General features: G+C 36.5%; 1 protein-coding gene and 1 long non-coding RNA gene across 15 annotated transcripts; one reads left to right on the top strand and one right to left on the bottom strand.

The window, feature by feature from the left end:
* Positions 1-509: 509 nt before the first annotated feature.
* Positions 510-7,253, top strand: LOC136232180 (uncharacterized). 9 transcript variants are annotated; one of them, XR_010690387.1, is made up of 11 exons: positions 510-648; positions 1,005-1,105; positions 1,380-1,468; positions 2,225-2,450; positions 3,849-3,989; positions 4,075-4,158; positions 4,338-5,316; positions 5,462-5,612; positions 5,948-6,095; positions 6,244-6,578; positions 6,787-7,253. It is a non-coding gene; the product is annotated as an uncharacterized lncRNA (long non-coding RNA). The 9 variants fall into 9 exon arrangements; XR_010690384.1 differs by having other exon boundaries at positions 4,338-4,419; positions 5,243-5,316; positions 6,244-7,136; XR_010690380.1 differs by having other exon boundaries at positions 4,338-4,419; positions 5,259-5,316; positions 6,244-7,135.
* A 6,903-nt stretch (positions 7,254-14,156) lies between these two features.
* On the bottom strand, positions 14,157-24,928 carry LOC136232223 (copper-transporting ATPase PAA1, chloroplastic-like). 6 transcript variants are annotated; one of them, XM_066021261.1, is made up of 7 exons: positions 24,697-24,928; positions 24,284-24,517; positions 22,618-22,715; positions 15,815-16,048; positions 15,477-15,575; positions 15,236-15,385; positions 14,157-14,413 (listed from the first exon to the last, which is right to left on the bottom strand). In XM_066021261.1, exons 4-7 carry the CDS (start codon positions 16,016-16,018, stop codon positions 14,309-14,311), a joined length of 558 nt encoding a protein of 185 aa, XP_065877333.1. In that variant the 5' UTR covers positions 16,019-16,048; positions 22,618-22,715; positions 24,284-24,517; positions 24,697-24,928; the 3' UTR covers positions 14,157-14,308. The 6 variants fall into 6 exon arrangements, with proteins under 6 accessions (XP_065877333.1, XP_065877338.1, XP_065877335.1 ...); XM_066021266.1 differs by having other exon boundaries at positions 15,815-15,993; XM_066021263.1 differs by having other exon boundaries at positions 24,284-24,365.
* Positions 24,929-25,976: the final 1,048 nt, after the last annotated feature.

Raw genomic sequence — 25,976 nt, 5'->3', positions numbered from 1 at the left:
TCTAGAAAATTAAAACTAATTCTTGAATCTAATTATGTACATCCAATATAATTTACAAATAGAATATAAATATATATTTTCAACTAATAACTACACTAAAATTTAAATTATAATTTGGTTCATCAAAATATAAATTAGTGTAAAGATGCTAATCTTGCGAGGAAATAAAAACGAACTAATTGCACAATAAACTAAAATAATTTTTTTACAACTCTTTGTGAGTTATGTATCGCAATCCCTCATTCCATTAAACTTGAGCATCAATTAACATTTACATAAGGATGATGTGGTACGCATCTAAAGCTAAAAAAATAAAGTAAGACACATGTTGGACATTGATATCAACTATAAGAGCAATTCACTACAAAAAATATGGGCTTTAACAACACTTTTTTTCCAACACTTTTAAAAAGTGTCTCATGGGCTTAATTAAAAAAAGCCCAAACAAAAAAATCAAATAGAAATCAGATGCGTCTTGCGAGCCCTACTTCCCCTTTCTTTCCCGTCTCCCTGTTCGATCGTCCACAACAGGCTGACCGTATGGAGTACATCGATTGTGAAATCAAATCCCAATTACATACCGATTCGTGAAAACAAAACTTAGTGATGGTGAATTCAGGTCTAGCATGCATCAGATCAATTTCATTGGTGAATCGCTCAATTTCATATTCAGTAACCTAATTTTCTTTGTCTAAAATGAATCGACTGACCTACTTGCTTAAACTGTGGTTATCAATTTGTTTAAATTCCAATCTTCTTCTTCTTACTTCATGCTCTTGTTTTGTTTTATTTTCAGTGACCTCATCTCTGTGCTTTATTTTCCTTTCATTGAGTTTCGTTCATTGTTGTTGTTCTTGATTCTGGTTTTTATTTTGCTGCTTGAGTTTATGTTTTGTTTGGTTGAGTTTTTATGAATTGACAGTGAGTTCATTTTGATGCAAATTTATTCTTCAAACCAGGATAAATTTAGATACTATTATTGAAGCATTCTTATTCCTTGGCAGGAATGGTGATGGAAAGCTAAATAAGAAAAATGTGCTCAAATCTCTGAACAAGGCTTCTCCTTGGGAGAAATAACCTACAAGTATCACCAAGTCAAGATTTAGTAAGAATCTCCTTCAAATACTATAATTTATGGTTTTTATGGGTTAGTTTATTTTTATGGGATGAGTTTACTAAAAAAAGTAATTACTGGAAAACACTTCAATATAAGTTAAATCATGGAGTGCTGATTCTTTACCAACTTTAGTCATTTTGCCGCTTAATTGTTAGTTCAATTACAAAGCTAGTTTTTTTTCTTGCTTTCTTTTTGTGAGCAATTTTAGTTGAATAACTAAACGAAATTTGCTAAATACTGATTCTACTTGTCTATTGATTAGATATGGAGTTCATGTTGCATCACTTGAACAATGGCTGGTCTTAAGGTTAATTAAGCAATGGATTCTAAAGAAGATATATTAAGTAACAGGTATGCTAATAAAATGTTTTATTTTATTCTAGTCAAAGCCTAATAAATTTTTTCAAATGCTATTTTTATAGTTTTGTATTTTTATAATCCACCAAAAAACTTTATATAGTTAATTTTAGGTATACATTAAATAGATGATAGTGAAAATATATAATTAGGCACTCATCATATTGAAGGTACAAAATCCACTATTTCTTGCGTTTGCTTTTTCGTGGTACATCCTGAAGGGTTACTATGCCAATTCCTTTTTCTTTGGTTTATGAACCAATTATTTATCTACTTTAACTGCAAGCCTGTTTCCTGCACCAATTTTGTTTTGTCTTCCTCCTAAAACAAAAGGAAAAATTCTTGACTGAACAAAAGAAAAGGATTTCCCCCTTCCTGAACAAAAAGTTTGATCAACTAGCGAACAAAAAATCATACTAACAACAGTCACTACAAGAGAATCAGTAGTTAATGACTGATTTTAAGGACTAAATGATAATTAGTCTTTAACTAAAGACTAAAGTTGGTCCGTAACCATATTATGGGTCAGTAATCCTATAAACACACGGGCCCAACTTTAATACCCACTCTACCTACTAAAATCAATCACTAAAGACAACAAATTGAGTTCCTAAATTTATTCAATTAAAATTAAAAAGAAAACTACAGACTATTTACTATTAATTTTAATCATTAAAAAGTTAAAACCCCGATCCCCTCTTTTCTTCTTACTCCTTTTGACTCTTCCTCTATCTAACCCTATTTCTATAGAGAGAATAAGCTTGCAGCTGCAGCAGCCGGAGAATGTGGCTGCTGAAACGACGGAGAGAAGGACAAAAGATCAGTTAGGGTTTCAGGTTGCATCTTGGTTATCAAAGAACCGGTGAGGCTTAAGGGGTCGGTGGCCAGCAAGAAGAAATGACTGACTTCCTCGATAGATCGCGATTCGCGATTCGCGAATCATCTACGCCAATACACCTTGACCACTTCGAGCATGGTATTATTCTCTCTTCTTATTTTGAGTTTCAGATCTGGTTAACATTTAGTGTTTGGTTAACATTTAGGGTTTACATTTTCAGATTAAGTAGTATATTCTTATTATTTGGGCCTTTTTCGTTTCTGATATTTGCTTTCTCTCTTCTCCTTTAATTTTTGGTCCTTTTTTAGTCCTTTCTACGATATTGGTTGTTACATATCTTGAATTGAATTCAAGTGGCCCTAAAGAAGAGCAGAGAGTATGATTCGGAACTACTTCTCAAGTAGCACTTGAAGCATCTTTCTGGAATCAATCTCCAGATTTGCTCTATACTAGATGTAAAAAAGTTTCAATCCCTACAATTTTTTCATTTTTCCCCTCCTTGTATAACTTTCAAGTGTAGCTTTTATCTTAATATTTTTCCAGGAATTTTATCCTTTATTGGGTTTTAGAGGTGAGAGAGATCAAATTTTTTTGATGATTTTGTTAAAGTTGGTTGAAACCCATGAAGAACCTTCCCTGGTTTAAGCAGTACGCCATCAATGGCAAACCAGGGAGAAGACTCTCTTGGACAATATAGGAGAGCATTGTCCTGGTCAAAGTATTTGTTATCATTTGGGGCAGCAATAAAAAAAAGAGGGAGATAGAGAATGGAGTGCAAATATGTCTCAATTGTTTATTAGTAACAAATTTGCTTTAGGGGAGTATATAAGCAAAGAGATGTAGTTAATATCTTCAGCCAGCCCCAAGAAGATGAGGACTTGGCTTCTATGCTTGAAAATCAATCACTTTACATGTCGCTCTGCTTTTCGGGTTAAGGCATCCTAATATCATCACTATAAGTTTTGTTTACCTTATTAAACTCTTTTAGACTGTGATTTTGAATGTCTGAGTGATTTCAGCTTGTTTTTCTTTCTCCCATCTGATAGACATTTAATGCTTCTTGCAAATCATGTGTGTCGATGACAATATGACATCTTCCCCGTCTGCATTATTATTATTACTCATCGCCTCTCAATGACCAAGTAACAACATGCCAAAAGGTTAAGTTTCTGTGCTTATTTGTTTGATTTTATTATCTACTAAGTTGAACCATTTGATGTCCGATTAGCATGAACGTCATGTGCTTCTAGCTAATATAACATAATAAGTATTGGCGTATTAGTTTGTTGTATGCTCCTATTATGCAATTTACTTATTAGTTATTTTCTTATACTTCTAATGTATGCATTTATAATGGAGATTATGTCTCAATTGAGCTGAAAGAAAGAGTCTTATTGTTTGTTGTTATCTAATTGTTGTTTTTTAAGTTTCAGCTTCTTTGATGCACCAAATGGAAATATTCTCTAGCTTCTGATTTTAGTTGACTTAGAAATAACACTGTCATGAAAGAGACTGATTGTGATTTTGCTATTGTAGAAATAAATGCAATTATTGAACATGGACAAAAGATCCCTTTTTGACGAATGCCATCATGCCAGGAGTTGCAACTTATTGGTTCTGATATTCCACGAATGTCATCATGCCAAAGGTAGAGCCCCTTATGCATTCATTTTGCAAGTGAGTTCGTCTTTCTCTTCCTCTTATTATACTGATTTTCTGAGGAACTATCCACTTCATTTCGCAAATTTCACTATATTTCCAGGAGTTCTATCACCTCTACTTCAAACTGGAGGTTCAGATCTTCCTAGGATATTTGGGATGACAGCTTCTCTTGTAAATTCAAAGGGTATTCATTCATTTACCTTGTTTCTGCTTTATTTTATCCCTGCTGTTCTATTCTCTTCATCGGTTTATGTATTACTATTGGTCATTTCTTTCAATCTTGCTTGGTTACCGATCTTTCTGTCATCTGGTATCACTCTAATTGGTCTATAAGCTAAGTTGTAATTTGTGGTATCTATGCAGTGCACGTCTGCCACAACACAAATTACAAAGGGCGAAACAAGGAAGACAAGGTGCTTTGATGCTTATCAAATAATTAACAAAGGTTTGGTTTTCTAATTCTGAGTATTTTGCTTCTTTTCTTGCATGATTAATTAGCTGTATTAAATAAGAGAAGAACGAGTCAATGAAGCATAGTTCTTCAATCCTCTATTTCTGCATTTTTTTACTACTTTTCCCTGTTCCTTAGAGTCAATGTTAATGCCATGACTAAACAAAAGTAATGTAAAGAAGCTGTGCAATCTCTAATTTATGCTGCAACAAGAATTTCTGAGATTCCGGAACTACGAGACCTTCAAAAAGTGTTCACTAAACGATGGGATGCTAAAGTAGAAAAAATCTGTAGAAAAAATCTATAGAAAAAATCTGTAGAAAAAATCTGTAGAAAAAATCTAATTTATGCTAAAGTAGAAAAAATCTGTCAGTAAAGGGCTATTTTTTTGTAGTGATTGCTCATCATTTTCTCTTTTTCCATCTTCTCAATTCCATTGAGTGCCATTTCATCAACACATGGAAGTCAATTAATGGATAAATTTGATGGGATGCATGGTTGGATAGAAAACGCTACATAATTTCCGTGTAGTTAGTTTGGTAGGAATTTCTCTATCTATAAAATGTTAAGCCTAACAATTTGCAAAATAACAACTTCAAATGTCAAAAATTAATTGCGATTCCAAAATATTAATTTCAACTCACTTTGGGAAAAAAAATATCAGCTCCCTTAATTTCTTATAAATTATTATTTATTTTTGAAAAAGAACCAAAACAAATAATTTGGGTTCTTCTAATATAAAGCCCAATATTCTAGATATGAGGATTTGGCTTTTCCCTTTTACCTGTTAACTGCTTCCGTAAAACCCTAATTACAGGTCTTTAAATTTGTAGTCTCTTCCTTTCACCTTCACAGTTATCTTCATCTTTATTGTCTGCGAAAGAGGACCAGGTCAATATCTTTTCTTCATCTTTGTCTCTTATTCATAATTACTTCTATTTTTCAGACATCTTATGAAAAGAATAAATAAAGTTATTGTCAAAGATGATGATTTTAGATTTGGATCGATCTAATTTTGAGTATTGTATTTGATTAGGTCTTAGTTCAAGCTGGGAAGCCTAGAAAAAACTGGTCCAATTATCAGAAAAATAAAATCAATAAAGAAGCATACAGAGCTCTCACTGCCTTCACTAAATAGAGAGAGTGAGAGAGAGATGTAACCATGGCTGCTTAGGCGAGCAAGGAAGGTAAGCTATTGTAAGCTTAGTCTTTTTTATTATTATTATTTTATTAAAACCAACTGGGAATAGCCTGGTATATTTAAGATAAAATAAACGTGTACAAATCTAGATTAAATTCTAATAAGATCTATATATGTATATGAATAAAACCAATTTGAATAGATCTAGGTTGCAGTGTGTAAGAAATTAAAAGAAATCTGAACAATTTCAGTTGATTGTGATGGTTTGAAACAAATTGGCTGCAAGAAAAATAATTAGCCAGGAACATGAATACATCTAGCCATCCTTCAAAACCCTAGATGTTCTAATTATGATTCATATGATAATTTTAATTTTTGCAGGAAAAAAAATGGTAAAGAAATTGGAAGAAAATCCATGTCTAGATGTGACTGCTTCATCAGTCCATGTTCTCACTCATACAACTCCCAAGGAAAAAAAATGGATATTCTAGCAATGATTGTAGAACGTTGCCGGCGAATTATAAACTATGTAAGTTGAGTTCTAAAATAACAAATCTCTTATTATTGTTAACCTGTGTTGCTTAAAGTGAAAAATATGATGTTTTTATATTGGTTCATTGTGTTCTCAAATTGCATGATCAAATGGATTATTCAAATGCTATTTGTTTTCTGAACAGTTTCTAGTCAGATTGGACAGCTAGTTTCTTTCCCAATGATGTTTTTCTTTCCCAATGATCCAGTCAGATTCCTACTGATTTGTTTTTCTTCTTCATCATCCTCCTTGAGATCTTCTTGGTCTTAATCGTGTGTTTGCAATGCCGCTGCATATGTTCTAGTCTTCCTTGGTTGGACCTTTTTACATCCACAACGAACAGGAAATCCTCTCTGAAGTTGAGCCAGTGGTCTCAAAAATCTTGAGGATCAAAGTAAGCCATAGAATTTCGTATGGAATGCCAATTATGATCTGAAGTTGAAGGATCTTCCCTCATCTGATCAATTTGAAAACTTTTTGGTGAGTTTGTTAGTGCTTTGCCTTTTCAAGAATATAGTCGTCCCAAGGCAGATACGGTGAGCATTGTTGTGAAATCACACCAAGTTTTACAAAATTTGATAAATTGATCCAAATTAGATTTGGATCAACATGGCGGCTATATTTGTCATAAAATCTGAATCTTTGACGGACATTGATGTTAACAATGTGTTATGCTTTGGGATTGAAGATGACCATAGAGGATAAAAGGAGCAAAGAAGAAGAAGAAGGATGTTCAGGGGACTTTGTGAGATTAATTTTGGTCCAAATGTCAGAGTACTATTTTGACAAAGTGCAGTACATACCCTCAAATAAGTTCAAATTATTGTTTGCTGCATTTCTCAAGGATTGAAGTTTGTAACTACTCTTCACGGATTGAAACTCACATAGATGGCAAAGAATTTATTATAAGTTTCCATTTCCCCCATTTTTTTCTTATTGCTTTTTACGAGGTCTTTTGTAACCATTCCCGATATATTTGCCCCTATATTATCACAAATGAATGAAAAGATATGATTTGATGTGTGTAGATCTAAGACTAATTCAACCAATTTAATATCTATTGGTAATATCATATCAAAGACTAATTCAACATTTAATATCTAAGATATATAATATCTTATCATTCCCCATCAAGTTAATGGTGGTAAGATCTTTAACTTGTCTCGTAGGAGTTGAAAAATCGAGCCTTGGAGAGTGGTTTTGTAAGAATTTCTGCAGTTTGGTCCAAGGTGGAGATATAACATACACTTAACTGCTTTTTTGCGACTTTGTCCGGTACAAAATGGAAGTCCAGTTCCTAATGTTTAGAACGTTTGTGGAAAATTGGGTTTGCTGTCAAGTAAGTTCCTCCTAAATTGTCACAAAAAAGACTAGGGGCAGCCAGGTGGTGGGAAATCAATCTCATCATTCATTAGCATAATGAGCCAAGTAACCTCGGATACAAGTTTAGCAAGAGCACGGTACTCCACTTCAGTAGAAGAACGTGAAACTATTGTTGCTTTCGGGATTTCAAAAAGACGAGGGTTATTGCCGACATATACTGCAAAACTAGACATTGACTTGCGAGATCCCCACCCAAGTCAGCATTAGTGTATCCTGTAATGGCAGATGAGGTGATTTTGCAAAATTGAAGACCAAATTGTGGTGTTGACTGAAGATATCTAAGGATCCATTTAACTTCCTTCCAATGTGTATGATGCGGTTGGTGGATAAATTGGATCACCTTGTTAACCGAAAAGGCAACATCAAGGTAGGATTTGCAAATGGATCACCATCTTCCAAAGTGAGTTTCATGGAAGGACAAGCTGGCGTGGAGATGCCTTTTGATTCATGCATGTATGATTTATGTAAGAGGTCCCGTATATATTTGTGTTGTGATCAATTGATATGTTGGCCAACCAAGAGACATAAAATGACTTGATGTAAATGCATAATTGGTTAACATACAAAACAATGTGAATTGTTGACAGGGTAAAATAGATAGGCTGAATTTTCAATAATATTTTTCTTTTCATTCACATTAATGTATTTACTCGGATTACACTCTATAAATAGTCTATACTTTTTTTTTTTATGTAATTGGAAGTGATTTGAATCCATTGAAGTTTAATTCATTTCTCTCAAAATCCTTTTAATTCTAAGAATATTATTTATGTTCTATGATTAATTAAATTGCTTCCACTAAATTGTCGCAATACCTCCAACAAGTGGTATCAGAGCTAGCCGGTCAAACGGCTAAATCAAAAAATTTCTCTTTTCTCCAGTAAAAATATTATTTCTCTCCATGGCAGTCACCAACTCAACACTCGTTGTCCTAATTTTCAATGGTGAAAATTATGATTTTTGGTGACTAACTCCAAAATCAGCCAACACCACCAAGGTGGTTCTAGATCAACAAAAGGAATTGACCCAAAAGGATGCAAATGCACTAGCAAAAATTCACAATGCTGTTACAGACTCAATTGTTCCAAGAATCATGAATGCCACCACGGCTAAACAAGTTTGGAAAATATTGAAAGATGAATTTCAAGGGACTGCAAAAGTTCACAACATCAAGCACAAGCTACGAGCTTATGGAGAAGATATTAGTGATAAAAGAATTATTCAAAAACTCTTGATTACACTGACTAAAAAATTTGATTCAGTAGTCAGCATTATCGAATCTAATGATCTTTCCCAGACATCAATCACCGAACTAATAGGCACTCTACAAGGTCATGAAGAAAGAATTTGCAGATGAGCAGAAATTCATTTCGATGGAGCTTTGCAAACCAGACACAAAAGTAAATCATCTTCTTTCAGATCAGTTAGGAGATTCAAGATGAAGAAGATCATTTATTCGTCGCTTGTCAAGCTGCTATAGAAAATAAAGATATGTGGTTAATAGACAGTGGATGCACTAATCATATGTCTAAAGACCCCTACGTCTTCACCAAACTGGATGAATCTGTTCAAGTTCCAATTACGATGGGAAGTGGAGCTCTCGTAAAATCGGAAGGCAAAGGAACAATCGTCATCAACACGAAGAAAGGAACAAGACTAATAAATGATTTCTTGTATGTTCCTAGGTTGAGCCAAAAAAATTTTGAGTGTGCCACAGATGATGCTTAATGGTTATTTTTTGCACTTTGAAGGTAACACTTGTGTAATTTAGGATTCTCAACAAAGAGAGGTTGTATGTATGAAGATGGAGAACAAAGCATTTCCTATTAAATGGAAAAGTATAACTATGGCAGCAATGAAAGATCAAACTGAAGCTGACAGTTGCTTTGGCATAAGAGGTTCAGACAGAGCAATTTTCAAAGTTTGAAGTTACTCTCAACAGAACATGGTGAAAGATCTACCCATTATCTCTGACTTCACTGGAGTTTGTCACGGCTGTCAATTAGAAAAAATGAGTCGACATTCTTTTCCTACAAGCGAGGCTTGGAAAGCAAAGGAGAAGCTTCAATTGGTACACACAGACATCTGCGGGCCAATGAGGACTCTCTCACTTGACAACAGTAAATATTTCATTTTATCCATAGATGATTATTCAAAGTGACTTGGGTTTATTTCATGAAAGACAGATCTGAGGTTCTGAAGATCTTCCATAAATTAAAAAATCTGGCAGAAAATCAAATTGGCTACAAACTGAAGACAATTAGAAGTGATTGTGGCATGGAGTACACATCCACACAGTTCAACAAGTTTTGTGATAAAGAAGGTGTTCATCATCAACTCACCACTCGATATACTCCTTAATAAAATGGCGTTTCAGAATGGAAGAATATAATAATGATGGACATGGCCAGATCAATATTGAAAGTAAAAATATGTCTAACAAGTTTTGGCCAGAAGCAGTCTATACATCAGTTTATCTTCAGAATCGCAACACCACAAAAGCGGTTCAAAACATGACTCCACTTGAAGCATGGACGGGTCACAAACCTTCTGTCGGACATTTGAAGGTGTTTGGTTGTATCTGTTACATGCACGTTCCAATTAAGAAAAGACACAAGCTAGAAGCAAAAGTTGAAAAAGGAATCTTTGTTGGTTACAGTTCTCAATCCAAAGGCTACAGAATATACAACTTGGAGACATCAAAAATTGTCATTAGTAGAGACGTCAACTTTGATGAAGAAGGTTTTTGGAATTGGAAGCAGAACAAAGAAGAAAAGAGACTATTGAACATTCCATCATTTTAGCAAAATACTCAGCCAGAACAGGGTCAACCGTAGGAGGAGCACCAGCAGGACTCAAGTTCAGACTCAGATTATGATGATGATTATCCAAACAATTCAGAATCTCCACCAAGAAGGACAAGACTCTTAACTGATCTCTACAACAACACTGAGGTTGTAGAATCTTGTAATTATATATGTTTCACTTGAACCAAAATGTTTTGAAGAAGCAGCTCAAGATATAGAATGGAGGCTTGCAATGAATGAGCACTACAACAAATCATTACTTGCGCCACGAATCATGCCACAAGAATTCAAAATTCGTGACATATTTCCTTTTAGCCACGGGAAAAAGAGACTCATGTAGAAACTTTAGATTACTTGATATATTTATGCCACGGGTAATGGTTTTTCGTGGCAAAAATACACTTATGCCACGAATTGTGCCACGATACATACTTTTTCGTGGCTAAATCTATTTATGCCACAGAAAAAGTTTACATGTGGCATAAAAATTACTTTTTTTTTTAATAAATAATTAATATTGATGTGTTTTAATCTATTATATTAGTTAGTCCATATATATATATGTTAAGGGTGTAAATTACATCAATGGTACCTGAACTGTACCCTAATTCACATTTTGGCACCTAGATTACATTTTATCTCAAAAATATACCTGAAATAACGATGACCTGACAATTTAAGTATATTTTAACCGTCAATGGCCGGTCAATGCGATTTTGATGAAAAAATTACATTGATGGTACCTGAACTTTACTCCTAAAGTAAAAATGACTCAACATTTTTGTACATTTGACCGACGTGAGTTTGACCATTTTAAATTAAAAATTGAGACTCATCATACACTCAATTAACATAAAATTACAATATTGTCATTGTTAATTGAGTGTATGGTGAGTTCCAATGTTTAGTTCACGTTACCCGGTAACCGATCAAATGAACTAAATTTTTCAGTCACCTTTACTTGTATTATCTCTTTAGGATAAAATAAAATCTAGGTACCGAAGTGTGAATTATGATAAAGTTCAGGTACCATTGATATAATTAACTCATGAAACTCGCATTGACCGGCCATTAACCGGTAAAATATACTAAATTGTCTGGTCATCATTACTTCAGGTATATTTTTGGGACAAAATGTAATTTAGGTACCAAAGTGTAAACTAGGTAAAGTTTAGGTACCATTGGTGTAGTTTACCCTATTTTAAGGTCCTTGAGTTTTTCTTGATCAACTTTTTAGTCCCTCCATGTACTTTTACATATTAAAATATAAAATTATCCTTAATTATATAAATGAAAACTTATATTTTTAGTTTTTTAAATTTAATTAATATATTTACAATGAAAAATTGATGCAATATATTATATGGGAAAGTCACACAAAATTAGTTTAGATATATAGTAGGTTGAGTAAATGAGTTAAATATGTAAATGGGCCTCCCATTTGACCTAGTTTTGTAATTTACCCAAAATTTAGACACCTTATAAAAAAATTGTGTTAACATGTTTGTGGGAGACTTGACTTAATTGATATTTGGAAGGTCCGACAAGATAATTAAAAAACACTCAAACCATTATTTTCAAATTTTATCGGTAACATAATGCTAATATTTATCTTGCTTAGAAACACTAGGCTTAAATTTGGATCATTTCGTATGTTAGAGTTAAATTTGCAGTTCACCCAATAGTTAGGCTCAAATTTGGCCTTTATCCCAAATAGTTAGTCTCTAATTTGCCCCGTCTAGCATGCATATTATCTTGTAGGAACCAACACGATGTTGGATCATCAACATCGTCTTGGCACGTGACAGAGTTCATGTAACAAATTATCATTAGTGTGGTGAATATATACTTCGATTATCCACCATCTATCAGAATATTCAACAATGGCTCAATCTAGTCGAGCTCACATGGAGATCCACTGGAACAACGATCAAGAAGTTGATCAGCATGCAGGGCCCCAGCCCCCATTAGACCCTCAATACTAGCTCCTGGCAGAGGAAGTAGGATCGCCCAGAATTTAGCATACATGCAAAAAGAGATGGACGACCTAAAAGCGACGTATGAGTTAGAGATGGCCGATGTGTGGTGATAATTGCAGAAAGCAAAAGAGGGTGAGCGAGAAAAACCCTATCGAGACGTAGAATCACGTAGGGAATCCTCTACTACCCCTATGGTCTTTTCCTCAAGCCAATCACCTAGGTGAAGGTATTCCAAATAGAGGAGCCCTCACAGGCGCTATACAAAGCGAATGGAGCCGAAGGATGAAAAAAACTCCATGAGCGAAGCAAACACCGTTTTCCAACAAAACCCAAAGCAATCACCACCAAAGGTCTGAATCGAAGTAGACAATGGTTAAAGAGGGTGCACCCCTCAGCAAAGAAGATATATTGGACCTCCTAGACAAAAAAATCTTCATAAAAATCCATTTTTCATGACGGATACACGAACTTAGCAAAGACCAAAACCCCTCTATCGAAGGAGATTCAAAAGCAACCCATGCCTTGATGATTCTGTGTCGCAACCTTTGTACAATATGGAGGAATCAGCGACCCTGATACCCACGTCAAAAATTTTCGACGAATAATGGAAGCAACTACGACTACTAGCGTTGTCTTACACCGTATTTTCCCTACTACTTTGAAATAATCCAATGACCTTTTGGTACGAGCAACTCTCGATGTAGTCCATTCGTAACTTCAATTAGATGGCAGAATGCTTCGTGGACCATTTCATCACCTCAGTAACGAAGGGGAAGACCATGCTCGATCTTAATCGACCAGTTCAAAACGAATCTTTGGTCAGTTGATTAAGAAGTTCGAGGACATGGCAATTGATCAGGTAAAAGAATTTAATGTGGGCAGAGCTATTGATGCCTTCGAGAGAAATTGCCGAAGTCGGGAGCTTCAGCAAAGCATCACCACCGCTCGACTAAAAGATTTCCAAGAGCTTATGAATAGAGCCACAGACTACACTCGTTGGGACGAGCACAAGCCAAACCCATTGCTTTGAAGAGAGAAGGTCCCCAACACTCATAGGCGTCCTGGAAAGGAAGAGAGGGGTGGGCGACCTCTAACAGGCTTCGGGAGCAGAGGCATAGGGCATGAAATCCCTTTAACACCCCTTACAAAGAAATGCTCTTTTGGATAGAGGATAATAAAATTCGAATCCAATACCCACCTAAAGTCAAAAACAGCCGAAGCAACGAAAAATACTTCCACTTTCACAAGAGTAAAGGCCATGAAACAAAAGATTGCTAACAACTACACTACAAGAAAAAAGGGATTTAATGACAGGTAATACCATCACTAAAAGTCTAATTCCACTCATTAAATGTTTTTAATGAGCGGAATATTCCCCTTGAGGAAGCCCTTCTTACTAAAAGTATTAATGAGCGGAATAATTCCGCTCATTATTAACTTACAATGAGTGGACATTTACCCTTACCAAAAGTATGTATAATGATTAAAAAATACACTCATTAAAAGTATTTATAATGATTAAAAATACACTCATTAGAAATATTTACAATGATTTAAAATCCACTCATTAGAAATATTTATAATAATTAAAAAGCCTATTACTAAAATTATTTATAATGATTAAAAATCTGATTTGGATTGAAGGGAGCTACTCTAAATTAGGTAATTCAACTCTCAAATAAATTAAAATAACTTAAATAATTCCAAAATACGGTTAAAAAAGAAGTAAATATATGACTATATTATATAAACATTGATAAAATTGAATCAGTATGCAAACAAATAGCCATGAGATAATCACTTATTTCAAGATCTGAAACCCTGTAAAAACCTCTTGATAGCCATGAGTGATCTCTTGTTTTAAGATTTGAGACCCTGTAAAAAACCCCTTATAGCAGAGACATAGAATTACCTATTATAGAAATCAATGCCAATGTACACAAATCATGCATTCCACAAAAAAAGTTTTAGAGAAACAATTAAAAAACACAAGAGGGAAGGAAAATGGGAAGAAAATGAAGGCTATGAACGACCAAAATCTCTAAATATTTTTGTAATTATCCATCCTGAAAGGGGTAGCATGGAGAGTATATACCAGCACTGCAGTAGGTGTAGCTAGTCCGAGTGCACATGGACAAGCAATAACCTGCAATGATATTCATCAGTATTCATCAGTGTCAAACAGATCGGATAATGAGGTGACCAACAATATTTCAATTTCAAGATCTCAACATTGAGCAGCTTTCTGCAGAAGCAACATCACCAGATGACTAGAGAATTAGATATTACTGAGTGCCATACCAAAACGCTGCAAGAGAGCTGCAGAGCCAGTGAAATGGGATTCCCATGGTGAAATGGATTAGGAGAACCGAGCAGGGTAAATTCCATGAATACATCACTACTAATAACATGTTTTCATGTGAACACTCTTCTCGTTCATTTGCACTTTGGGTACCAAATCAGAGACTTTAAATGGAAAAATAATCAGTAAAAAAAAGATGAAAGAGGGAAATATTAAGAAAACAAGCCCATAATTGAATGACACTGCCAAGATGAACACAAATAATCTATACATAAAAACCTAAAATATCAAAGACATTAATATCTATACAGCCATTAAATACTTCAAAAAACAAACTGTTTCAGATACTCTCCAGTAAAAAATAATTGTTTTTATTGACAGTGACAATCTATGTAATTAGATATATCAGTTCAGGTTGGGAACCTATCACTGCCTAAGAGAAAAGCATCCTAATCTCAGGAAAAGGCAAAGAAATGATGCAACTATGCATCAATGATCCTAAGGTAAAATAATGTCAATTATTGTACCTGTGCATCACAGCAACTAGAAGATAGAAATGTGGAAATAACTTAGCAAAATCAAAAAAATGATACAAAAAATCTACCACCCTAGAAACTTTGATAGTCACAACAGAAAAATAATATCAGAACTATGGAGAAAAGAGACCTTGTCTGCTAGCCGTTGCACAGGAGCTTCTCTGCTTTGCGGTTCTTCTACCAAACGAACAATGTCTCCGATGTCAGTCTCGCCACCCGGTCTCTGCACTTCAACTGTTAGAGTTCCATTAAGGTTTATGCTTCCAGCTGCTACTTGACTCTAGCATAAGAATAATTCAAGCATGATTAGAAAATTTGCAGAAAGGTATGGAGTGGAGTGAAAATTAGTTGTATGTGACTGGAGAAGATACCCCGGGTAGTTTTGTCACTGGCAACGGCTCCCCTGTGAAACTTGATTCATCAATGGTGCTTCGACCACCTGTAACAATCCCATCTGCTGGGACACCGTCCTAAATCAAGAGAACAATCAATACACATGCCAAGCTTCAACTTGAAAAAATTCACCATAGGAAGCAATGCATGATAAACTGGGAAGAGGAAAATAATGTAGTAACAAATAAAACATTTAGCATTGATGCTAGAATTAAAAGAGAGAATCTATGGAAAAAATAAGCTTGTTAATCAGATAACTGAATAAATGCAAGATGCACAAAGGCTATATAGGAAGAAACCAAAGTCCTTTACTTACTCCAGGCAGTACGACAATTTGGTCTCTAACAGAGAGACTACTACTAGGAACTTCAACACTGGTGCCTGCATGTGTTGCATCACTATGAACCAAAAGACGAGCTTTTGACGGTAAAATACTTAGGAGTCCTGTCATGTCACCGGTTGCTTTAATTTTAGCTCTTTGTTCAAGATTCCTCCCTAGCAACACAAAAGCTATTAACATAATTGGCTCCTCAAAGAAGGCCTTCCAACCCTGTTCATACAGCATCCATCCAACAATTCAGAATTAGCTGATTACATAACTTGCAAGCCTAACCTAATAACGCATTTAAAACAACCATGCCGTTTCTAGAAAGTAACATAAAATATTTTTTTAAGAAATATGGCTGGTTCATTTCATACATGTAGCTCTTTATCATTCTTTTAATTATAGTATCATATTATACTAATTCACTAGGAAATCAAACCCAGGCAAATTTTTATAGCAACAAATAAGATACCTTATTAACAACGTAGTTGACATAGTAAGCAGGAGAAATGAGAGACAGACCAGTGCACTACCATTACCAATACAATTTTCAATATCGTGTTAAAAAACATAATGATCTTTTTATTTCCATTTAAAATTTAGAAGCATTGCAGATCCCAATACACATGCTTCCATTCAATCTTCTGATTCTTATAAATACAATGGAAGTTGCAGGCTGAAAATTCATTCCTTTAAGTAAAAACCAAAACAACTAACTAAAGCAGTTCCAGTTTTCCATAGTCAACAATATAATGCAAACTACATGCTGATTGAGGGGCCATGAACGTCTAACATTTGAGTAGAAATGAATATGAAATTGACAGTCAAATTCTTTAAGCTTTGAATGTACCTCTGGACTTTGCAAATTGACAGCCTGAGCAGCTTTTACTATAGCTTTCCCAAATAGACACTTATCCCATACTGAGTTGGTCTAAGAGGCTTTGATACCATACAAACAAGGACCTAACTCACCCCAAAAGAACCTCAAAAGAGGAGGATTGTGATACAAATCATCAAGTTAATTCTTCTACCTTGGTTCATTCTAGTGATGGGCCTAAAATGTGGAAAGTGTACTCTAGGAGACCCAAGGGTATTATGGGCAGTAAAGGGTAAAATGTAGTGAGCTGGCAATAATTAGTTACTGCCTTGGAGAATGTTCCAGGTAGTTATTTACAGGGGGTGTGTGTACTGAGATTTCATCATGAGATTTCTCTATTTTGGCTCGTAGCGTTAGCTTAGTGAGGGAGGAGGGTTTCCTGGAAATCCTTTCTTTGGTGTATTGGCTGTTGAGACTTTCTTTGAGTAATTAGAACTATCTGTTATTTTTCTCTTCTCTTTCTGTTAATCTTTTCTTAAGTTGAGTATTCTCAACATTGGTCCGACCTGCCGGATTGTTCATGGGAAGAATAGATCTTCCATCTATGGAAACCAGAACTCAGTCACGTTTGGATTCTCATGAGGAGCAGATTGGAGTGTTACAGATAGATGTGAAGGCAATCAAAGAGTCCATTCAATCGTTGGAAGCAGATAAACTAAAGCAAGAGGAATGTCGTACCTTCATTACAACCTGGGTAAAGCAACAGGGCAAACAAGCTACAGGAGAAGAAAGAGCTTCATCAGGAATCCTTAACAATTCCTCTGGTGGGGGTTTTGAAATTCCTATGGGTCATAAGCCTACCGGTCCATCGTTCGGTTCTTCTTTCTCCCACATTCAATCTCAAGGAGGCAACGAGTTTCATGTAGCAGCCAAGAAAATTAAACTTCCTGAATTTTATGGGTATGACCCACGCGGATGGATTTCCAAGGCGGAATTATATTTCGAAATACACGGAACACCGGCAGAGATGCAAGTCAGATTGGCTCAACTTAGTATGACGGGGTGGCTCACCATTGGTTCACGGTGGTGAAGGAAGTTTACGAATCTTTGACATGGGCTCAATTCACCGGGGAACTTCTACAGCGTTTCAGTGGCTTAGAGATTCAAAATCCTTATGAGAAATTATCTACGATGCAGCAAACAAGTGACATTCATGACTACATTGAAGAATTTGAATACCTATTGTCGTTGGTACCACGTCTCTCAGAAGCCCAATCTCTGGGTTATTTTTTGGGAGGATTGAGTAGTGAGGTGAAACGCTGGGTCCGTCCTCATCGTCCGTCAACGCGTCTGGAGGCTATGTATCTTGCTAAGGATGTGGAGGAAATGTTGAATCCATCGGAGCGACAAGGGGTGGCTGGGCGATTTCGTAGGGAAGAATTGTTGCACGCTAAGTCTTCATATTCTGGGTCGCACCGACCCGAGTGGAAAACGGGTCAGTATCCACGGGCTGATTTTAAAGGAGGGACCCAATCTCCTATCCGAACCCTAAATAATTCCTCTTCGATGCGCACAGTCTCCCATCAACCAGAAACGCAAAAACGAGTAGAAGATTTCAAGGGATTTCGAACTGCAAATTCAAACCCTAGCAGAGGATTGTGATCCCTCACCAAATCTGAGTGGGAAGAACGACGCCGTAAAGGGCTGTGCTACCGATGTGGCCAACAGTACGGTCCTGCACATAAATGTCCAAAAGGGAAGTTGTGAGTGATTTTGTTGGGAGAGGATGAGTTGGTGTCAGATGATGGAGAAATTTTGTGTTTGGAAGAAGAAGAAAAATTGCCACCAGATTCAAGTTTGACAGAAGAAGGAGAATGTCAGGTGTTAGAATTTCAGGGTGCTAGTGAGGAACCTACCCAGGGAATCAAAACACTGAAATTAGAGGGTGCCATTAAAGATATTCCGATTACTATGTTGGTTGATAGCGGGGCTACACATAATTTTGTTAGTCGTAAATTAGTTCACGCTTTGGCAATTCCTTCTACTCAATTTTCGGGTATCAACATCAAACTTGGTGATGGGCATCGGGTGTTGATAAATAAAAAATGTGTTTCCCTGCAGATGACTTTGGGAACCTTGGAGTTCACTGTTGATGCTTTGTTGTTTGACATGGGAAATTTGGATATGGTTCTCGGAATTGAGTGGCTGAAGACGTTAGGGGAAGTCACCCACCATTGGGATCTTCAGTATATGAAATTCAATTACCAAGGCACTATGGTACAATTGAATGGAGTTTCATCTCGGGTTGGGGGTCACGAGTCCTTGAAAGGATGGCTCAGCCAAAAACACAATGTTTCAACGTTTCAGGTCCTTATGCATGAGGCGAACCACGAGTCACACCACTGCGCTCTCAATTCCTTGCAAGGTGAACAATTACAACAATTATTGTCCAGTTTCAAAGATATTTTCCAGGAACCTAAAGGGCTGCCTCCATCTCGCACTTATGATCACGCCATTAATTTGCTTCCGGGGCAAGGTCCTGTGTGTCCGCCCTTATCGCTATCCTCACGCACAAAAGGAGGAGATTGAAAGGCAGGTAACTGATATGTTATCTAGGGGAGTTCATTCGACCAAGTAGAAGTGCATTTTCCAGTCCTGTGATTTTGGTTAAAAAGAAGGATCTATCTTGGCGTATGTGTGTTGATTATCGCGCCTTGAATAAGGCCACAATTGCTGACAAATATCCGATTCCGGTGGTGGATGAGCTAATTGATGAGTTAAAAGGAGCTAAATGGTTTTCTAAATTGGATTTGATGGCGGGGTATAATCAGATTCGTATGCAGTCGGAGAGTGTCGAGCGGATAGCTTTTCGAACACATGATCTCGTAATGCCTTTTGGGCTCACAAACGCTCCGGCGACCTTTCAGGCAGTGATGAATGATATTTTTCGGCCTTTCCTTCGTCGGTTCATTGTGGTTTTCTTTGACGACATTCTCATTTACAGCCCAACTTGGTCCCAACACTTACAAGATTTATCTGTGGCATTACAAATTCTGGCTGACAATCACTTTAGGGTGAACGAGAAGAACTGTGTTATTGGCAAATCTTCGATGGAATATTTGGGTCATATCATTGATGGACGGGGAGTGTCCATGGATCCTACAAAGATTCAAGCAGTTTAGGATTGGCCTATCCCTAAACAAGTCAAGGGCGTCAGGGGATTTCTTGGTCTTACGGGGTATTATCGAAAATTCATCCGCAATTACGGTAGCATAGCTAAACCATTGACTGATCTCACTCGGAAGAATTCTTTCAGTTGGACTTCTGTAGCTCAAGAAGCTTTTGAAAATTTAAAGAAAGCTATGGTGACAGCTCCTGTATTGTCCTTCCCCGATTTTTCTATTCCGTTTGTTGTGGAGTGTGATGCATCAGGTCGTGGAATTGGGGCTGTCTTAATGCAACATCAGTATCCTATTGCCTTCTTTAGTAAAGCCTTGTCTCCTGGTAATCTAATGAAATCCGCTTACGAAAGGGAGATTATGGCTCTAGTGTTGGCAGTGCAACATTGGCGCTCATATTTATTAGGTACACATTTTGTGGTCTATACGGATCAGAAAAGTTTGCGTCATCTACTCCATCAACGCATCACAACTCCCGATCAGCAGAATTGGGTTGCAAAGCTGCTGGGGTATAATTTTGACATATGTTATAAACCAGGTAAGGAGAATCGGGCAGCAGATGCTTTATCACGTCGAGATGAAGATGGAGAGTTTTCTGCTTTACTCTCTAGTCCAGTTTGGGTTCAAGGAGCTCAATTAGTGGCGGAAGCACAGGCAGATCCTCAGTTACAACTTCTTGTCCGTGATTTACAGCAAAATTCTAACAGTCATCCAGGATATTCATTACGTCAAGGAGTCCTATATTACAAAATGCGGTTAGTAATTCCCAAAACTTCTAAATTCATTCCCCTGTTATTGGATGAATTCCATAAGACCGCTTTGGGTGGTCATTCGGGTTATTATCGCACCTATCGTCGTTTGGCAGCCAACATTTATTGGCCAGGCATGAGTGCAGTGGTCCAACGTTATGTTCAATCTTGTGATATTTGCCAACGTTGTAAAGCTAGTTCTTTGGCACCAGGTGGTCTTTTACAACCCTTGGAGATTCCGGATGTTATATGGGATCATGTGTCGATGGATTTTATCTTGGGTTTGCCAAAGTCGAGAGGATTTGACGCTGTTTTGGTGGTAGTGGACATGCTGTCTAAGTACAGCCACTTTATTCTTTTAAAGCATCCTTATTCGGCTCGTATGATTGCCAATACTTTTGTTCGGGAGGTGGTTCGTCTCCATGGGCTGCCCAAGTCTATTTTAAGTGATCGAGATCCTATATTCCTCAGTCACTTTTGGCAAGAAATTTTTCGATCTCAAGGGACACAATTGCATATGAGTTCTTCGTATCACCCGGAATCCGATGGGCAAACTGAAGTTATCAATCGGTGTTTGGAAGTATATCTTCGTTGCTTCGCCATTGATCAGCCCCGTAATTGGTCTTTGTGGATTCCGTGGGCTGAGTTTACGGGTCTGTCTCCTTTTGAGATTGTGTATGGGCGAGCTCCTCCTTCCGTCGTGCAGTATATTCCGGGGGAAATTCGGGTGGAAGCAGTGAGTCAAGACTTGAAAGATAGGGATGAGGCACTAAAGCAATTAAAGTCTCATTTACATCGCGCTCAAAGTCGTATGAAAGAACAAGCTGACAAGAAGCTTAGAGATGTGAGTTTTGGTGTCGGAGAGTGGGTTTATTTGAAGCTTAAGCCATACCGTGAAATATCAGTCGCTCAACGTATCAATCAGAAGCTGGCAGCGAAATATTTCGGCCCTTTCAAGATAGTGGAGCAGATTGGCCCTGTGGCCTACAAATTGGAGTTGCCTCCTTCTTCGAAAATTCATCCGGTTTTTCATGTCTCCCTTCTTAAGAAGGCAGTGCTTTCCAATGAGGTAGAAAGTGTTTTACCAAAGGAGTTAGAGCTAGAAATTTCAGACCACTGTGCACCGGAAGGTATTCTGGCTACACGATCTGTTTTGCAGGAGGGTGACTCAATGGTGCAATGGTTAATTCAATGGAAAAATAAGCCCCTTGAAGAGGCTACGTGGGAAGATGCATTGTCAATTCAAAGTCAATTTCCGGGTCTTCGTCTTGAGGACAAGACTCTTATAGATGGCGGGGGTAATGATACAAATCATCAAGTTAATTCTTCTACCTTGGTTCATTCTAGTGATGGGCCTAAAATGTGGAAAGTGTACTCTAGGAGACCCAAGGGTATTATGGGCAGTAAAGGGTAAAATGTAGTGAGCTGGCAATAGTTAGTTACTGCCTTGGAGAATGTTCCAGGTAGTTATTTACAGGGGTGTGTGTACTGAGATTTCATCATGAGATTTCTCTATTTTGGCTCCTAGCGTTAGCTTAGTGAGGGAGGAGGGTTTCCTGGAAATCCTTTCTTTGGTGTATTGGCTGTTGAGACTTTCTTTGAGTAATTAGAACTATCTGTTATTTTTCTCTTTTCTTTCTGTTAATCTTTTCTTAAGTTGAGTATTCTCAACAGATTGTCTGACATATATAGGAGCCATATAGCTCATCAATTAAGCATGTGGGGTATTTAACATGTCCAACAACCATATGACCCAAAAGCTAAAGCTGATAGGTATTTAACATGTCCAACAACCATATGACCCATATGACCCAAAAGCTAAAGCTGACATGTCCAACAAGTCAGAGGGGAAATAATACGATAATCAAAGACTTATATAAAGCATAAAGTAGAACAATATGATATTATGTTGCTAGGCATTTCAAAAGCAGCACAGGAAATCTTAGGTGTTGCAAGAGCAATCAGGTGTTTGCCAACAAATTTGAATTCCTCTAAGATACAGTTACATGGAACATGCATATGTGTGCAAGAAGAGAATATGTAAAATACCTCTGGACCCAATCTAGTGTTCCAACAGACACTCTCTTGTTCTCAATTAAGGCTACTGCACCAGACCCTGGTTCCTCCAAGAATGTTCCATCTGCCACCTGCAGTATCAAGATAAAAAAGAAAACGCGGATTCAAGCTCCAAGTAAAAGAACTTCCATCATACCTAACAGTCTTGATCTTTCATCCCCTTTAAACTTATTCAACATCAGTCCGAATCATTCTTTTATTGACAGCAAGCTATAGAATAGCAATTATTTATGGATGATGTCTTAGAACATGGTTTCACATGCCAAATTTGGAAAACTAGAGTAAACCTTCGACATGTTCATGAATATTACTTATTAACATCTCCAAACGGTCTCATAACCCACGGCTAAGATTAGCCCCCCAAATCTAAATTCCTGACTCCGCCACTGATTGAAACTATAAATTTAAGTATGGCTTTAATACATGACCCCAACACTGGAAATAGATATCCCCTTGCCTTCTTCAGCTCTCATTGTGAACTACAGATGCAGACTATCCCTTCTCAAAACAGAGGCAGTCATATCAATATGTGGAGGATTATTGAAATTTCCCAAGCCTGGAACAAGATGCACACAGACCCTCTCATCTCGGTACAACCTATGAAGATATACCTTCCAACCACCATCCCAAAGTTCAAAAGGAAATCCAGGCGGGATAAGAGGGAGGCGTCTCAATTTCTGTTCAGGGATCATTGAAAACAAAAGGATCAAGGACACACATATAAAATATGACTTCCATATTAAACAATGCAACGACAACAATTTTTTTATGATGAAGAAACTTATAAAGCCACTTCAAGCAGTACATAAGATGCTCATGGCCGGCTTTACTAAAGAAAAGCCTAAACAAATATAAAGCTTGTGGATAAAACTTATGAATTTCCCTGCAATGAATCAACATAAACACGAATTCTCTCACTTCCGGACATCCTTCAATGAGATATGCCCCCAACCAGCATCCTCAATTTCAAAAGAAAATCTATCCAGGACGAAGATGGTGGGTTACAAGTTCTGTTCAGGGATCATAAAAAACAAAAGGCTCAAGGACACACAAATCATCTATGACTTCCATATTAAACAATTCAATGACAAAAAAAGTTTGTGATGAAGGAACTTATAAAGCCACTTCAAGCCTCATGGAATGATATAGACAATGGGGATGGCCAGCTTTACTGAAGAAAAGCCTAAACAAATATAAAGCTTGTGGATGACACTTATGAATTTCCTTGCAATGAATCAACATAAACACGAATTCTCTCACTTCCGGACATCCCTCGAAGAGATACGCCCCAACCAGCATCCTCAATTTCAAAAGGAAATCCATCCAGGACAAAGACAGTGAGTTTCAATTTGTGTTCAGGGATCATAAAAAAAGAAAAGGCTCAAGGATGAAACTTATGAATTTCCTTGCAATGAATCAACATAAACATGAATTCTCTCACTTCCGGACATCCTTCAATGAGATACGCCCCAACCAGCATCCTCAATTTCAAAAGAAAATCTATCCAGGACAAAGACGGTGGGTTACAATTTCTGTTCAGGGGTCATAAAAAACAAAAGGCTCAAGGACACACAAATCATATATGACTTCCATATTAAACAATTCAATGACAACAATTTTTTGTGATGAAGGAACTTACAGAGCCACTTCAAGCCTCATGGAATGATATAGACAATGGGGATTGCCGGCTTTACTGAAGAAAAGCCTAAACAAAAATAGAGCTGGTGGATGAAACTTATCAATTTCCATGCAATGAATCAACATAAACACGAATTCTCTCACTTCAGGACATCCCTGGAAGAGGTACGCCCCAACCAGCATCCTCAATTTCAAAAGGAAATCCATCCCGGATATAGATGGTGGATTTCATGTTCTGTTCAGGGATCATCACATATCATCCATAAAATCCCCAAATTTCAATAGAATCTACAATCAGTAGAAAATGTGATGTCTTGCTAAATAATGATTAGGGTGAAATCTAAGATAATGGAAAGGTAAAAATATGCTTAAGGAGGAACAGAAGAAGAAAAGAAGGGTGTTAGAAAAGCATACCAAGTTTCTTCATCTCTCAGCCGCAACGAGTCTGAGAACCGCCCTAGAAGGTGGACCAGAGATCCTTATACCAATAATATACCGCTAGTATAAGATGAATTCGAGGCTGAAGCGGAGGCAAAGGCAGAGGCAAAGGCAGAGGCGGAGGCGGAGGCGGAGGCGGAGGCGGAAGCAGAGTCGAAAGTAGTCTGTGTAAAGGGGCTTTCTCTTTATGAGATAGGGAGAGAGAAACGATGTGCTTTTAGGGTTTTATTTGTTTTTTATTTATTATCACTTATTTTTGTTTTATTTTGGTGGGAACTTTGCCTCCATAAATTTTGGAAATGATATAATGAGCGGAATTTGTTTAAGTTACTGAAAAATGCAATATTTGATCACTAAAGATATTCCTATCATTAAAATTATAAATACTAATGCTTTTAATGATGGTTTATTATACACTCATTAAGTTTTTGTCATTATTACTTGTTTTTCTCGTAGTGAACTAGCTGTGGAGCTCGAGAAAATGGCGGAAAGTGGTATAAGTTGGACTTCTTCAGAAAACGATGATGGAGGCAAGCAAGAAAAGGAAAAAGAAGCAAGACAATTGGCCCCTAAGAGGATAATAAACGTGATCACCCGTCCCTTACATGCTAGAGGAATCCACTATATTTTTCCAGTGAAGCCTTCACCACCAAAATAACATCTATTTAAGTGAATTTAGAAATGAAATAATCACAATTTTTGTTAATATAAAAATAATGATTTAGATTTATCATATTTTTACAAGAAAATAGAATATTGATGGTTGGTGTCATTCTTACCTGTAATCTATATATTTATATGATAAAGTTTAAGAAAATTCAGTAACGTTTTTACTTAAGTTTCATTCTATCGTGAACAAATCTTTATCAAATTTTGTTAATTTATGAAACTTCCAACGTTCGGATAAATAAGTATTGAAAGAAGTTAAAGTCTTCAAATTTAGTTTTTTTTTTAATTCTTAAAATATTGTTTAATAAAAATTTATTCACAAGGACATAATATAAATACTACCACTTACGGACTACATGTGGTGAATTTGGTTCTAAATAGATTAAAGTAATAATTAGTAATTAATAAATAGAATTCAAAAATTAGTGAAATAAAAAATTTAAATTTTATAAGTTTGACAGTTCAAAATGTTGTGTCACTCTTCTTACCAAATTGCCAATTCAAGCTTTCAAATTCTTAAAATATTTTTTTAATTAAAACAGACATAGTATGAAAGCCCCTTATACAACTATGTAGAATGAATTTGG

This window comes from Euphorbia lathyris, chromosome 6, assembly GCF_963576675.1.
Source record: "Euphorbia lathyris chromosome 6, ddEupLath1.1, whole genome shotgun sequence".
Lineage (NCBI taxonomy): Eukaryota > Viridiplantae > Streptophyta > Magnoliopsida > Malpighiales > Euphorbiaceae > Euphorbia > Euphorbia lathyris.
Note: the sequence above shows the minus strand (reverse complement) of the source record. Positions and strands in the feature narration are given on the sequence as shown.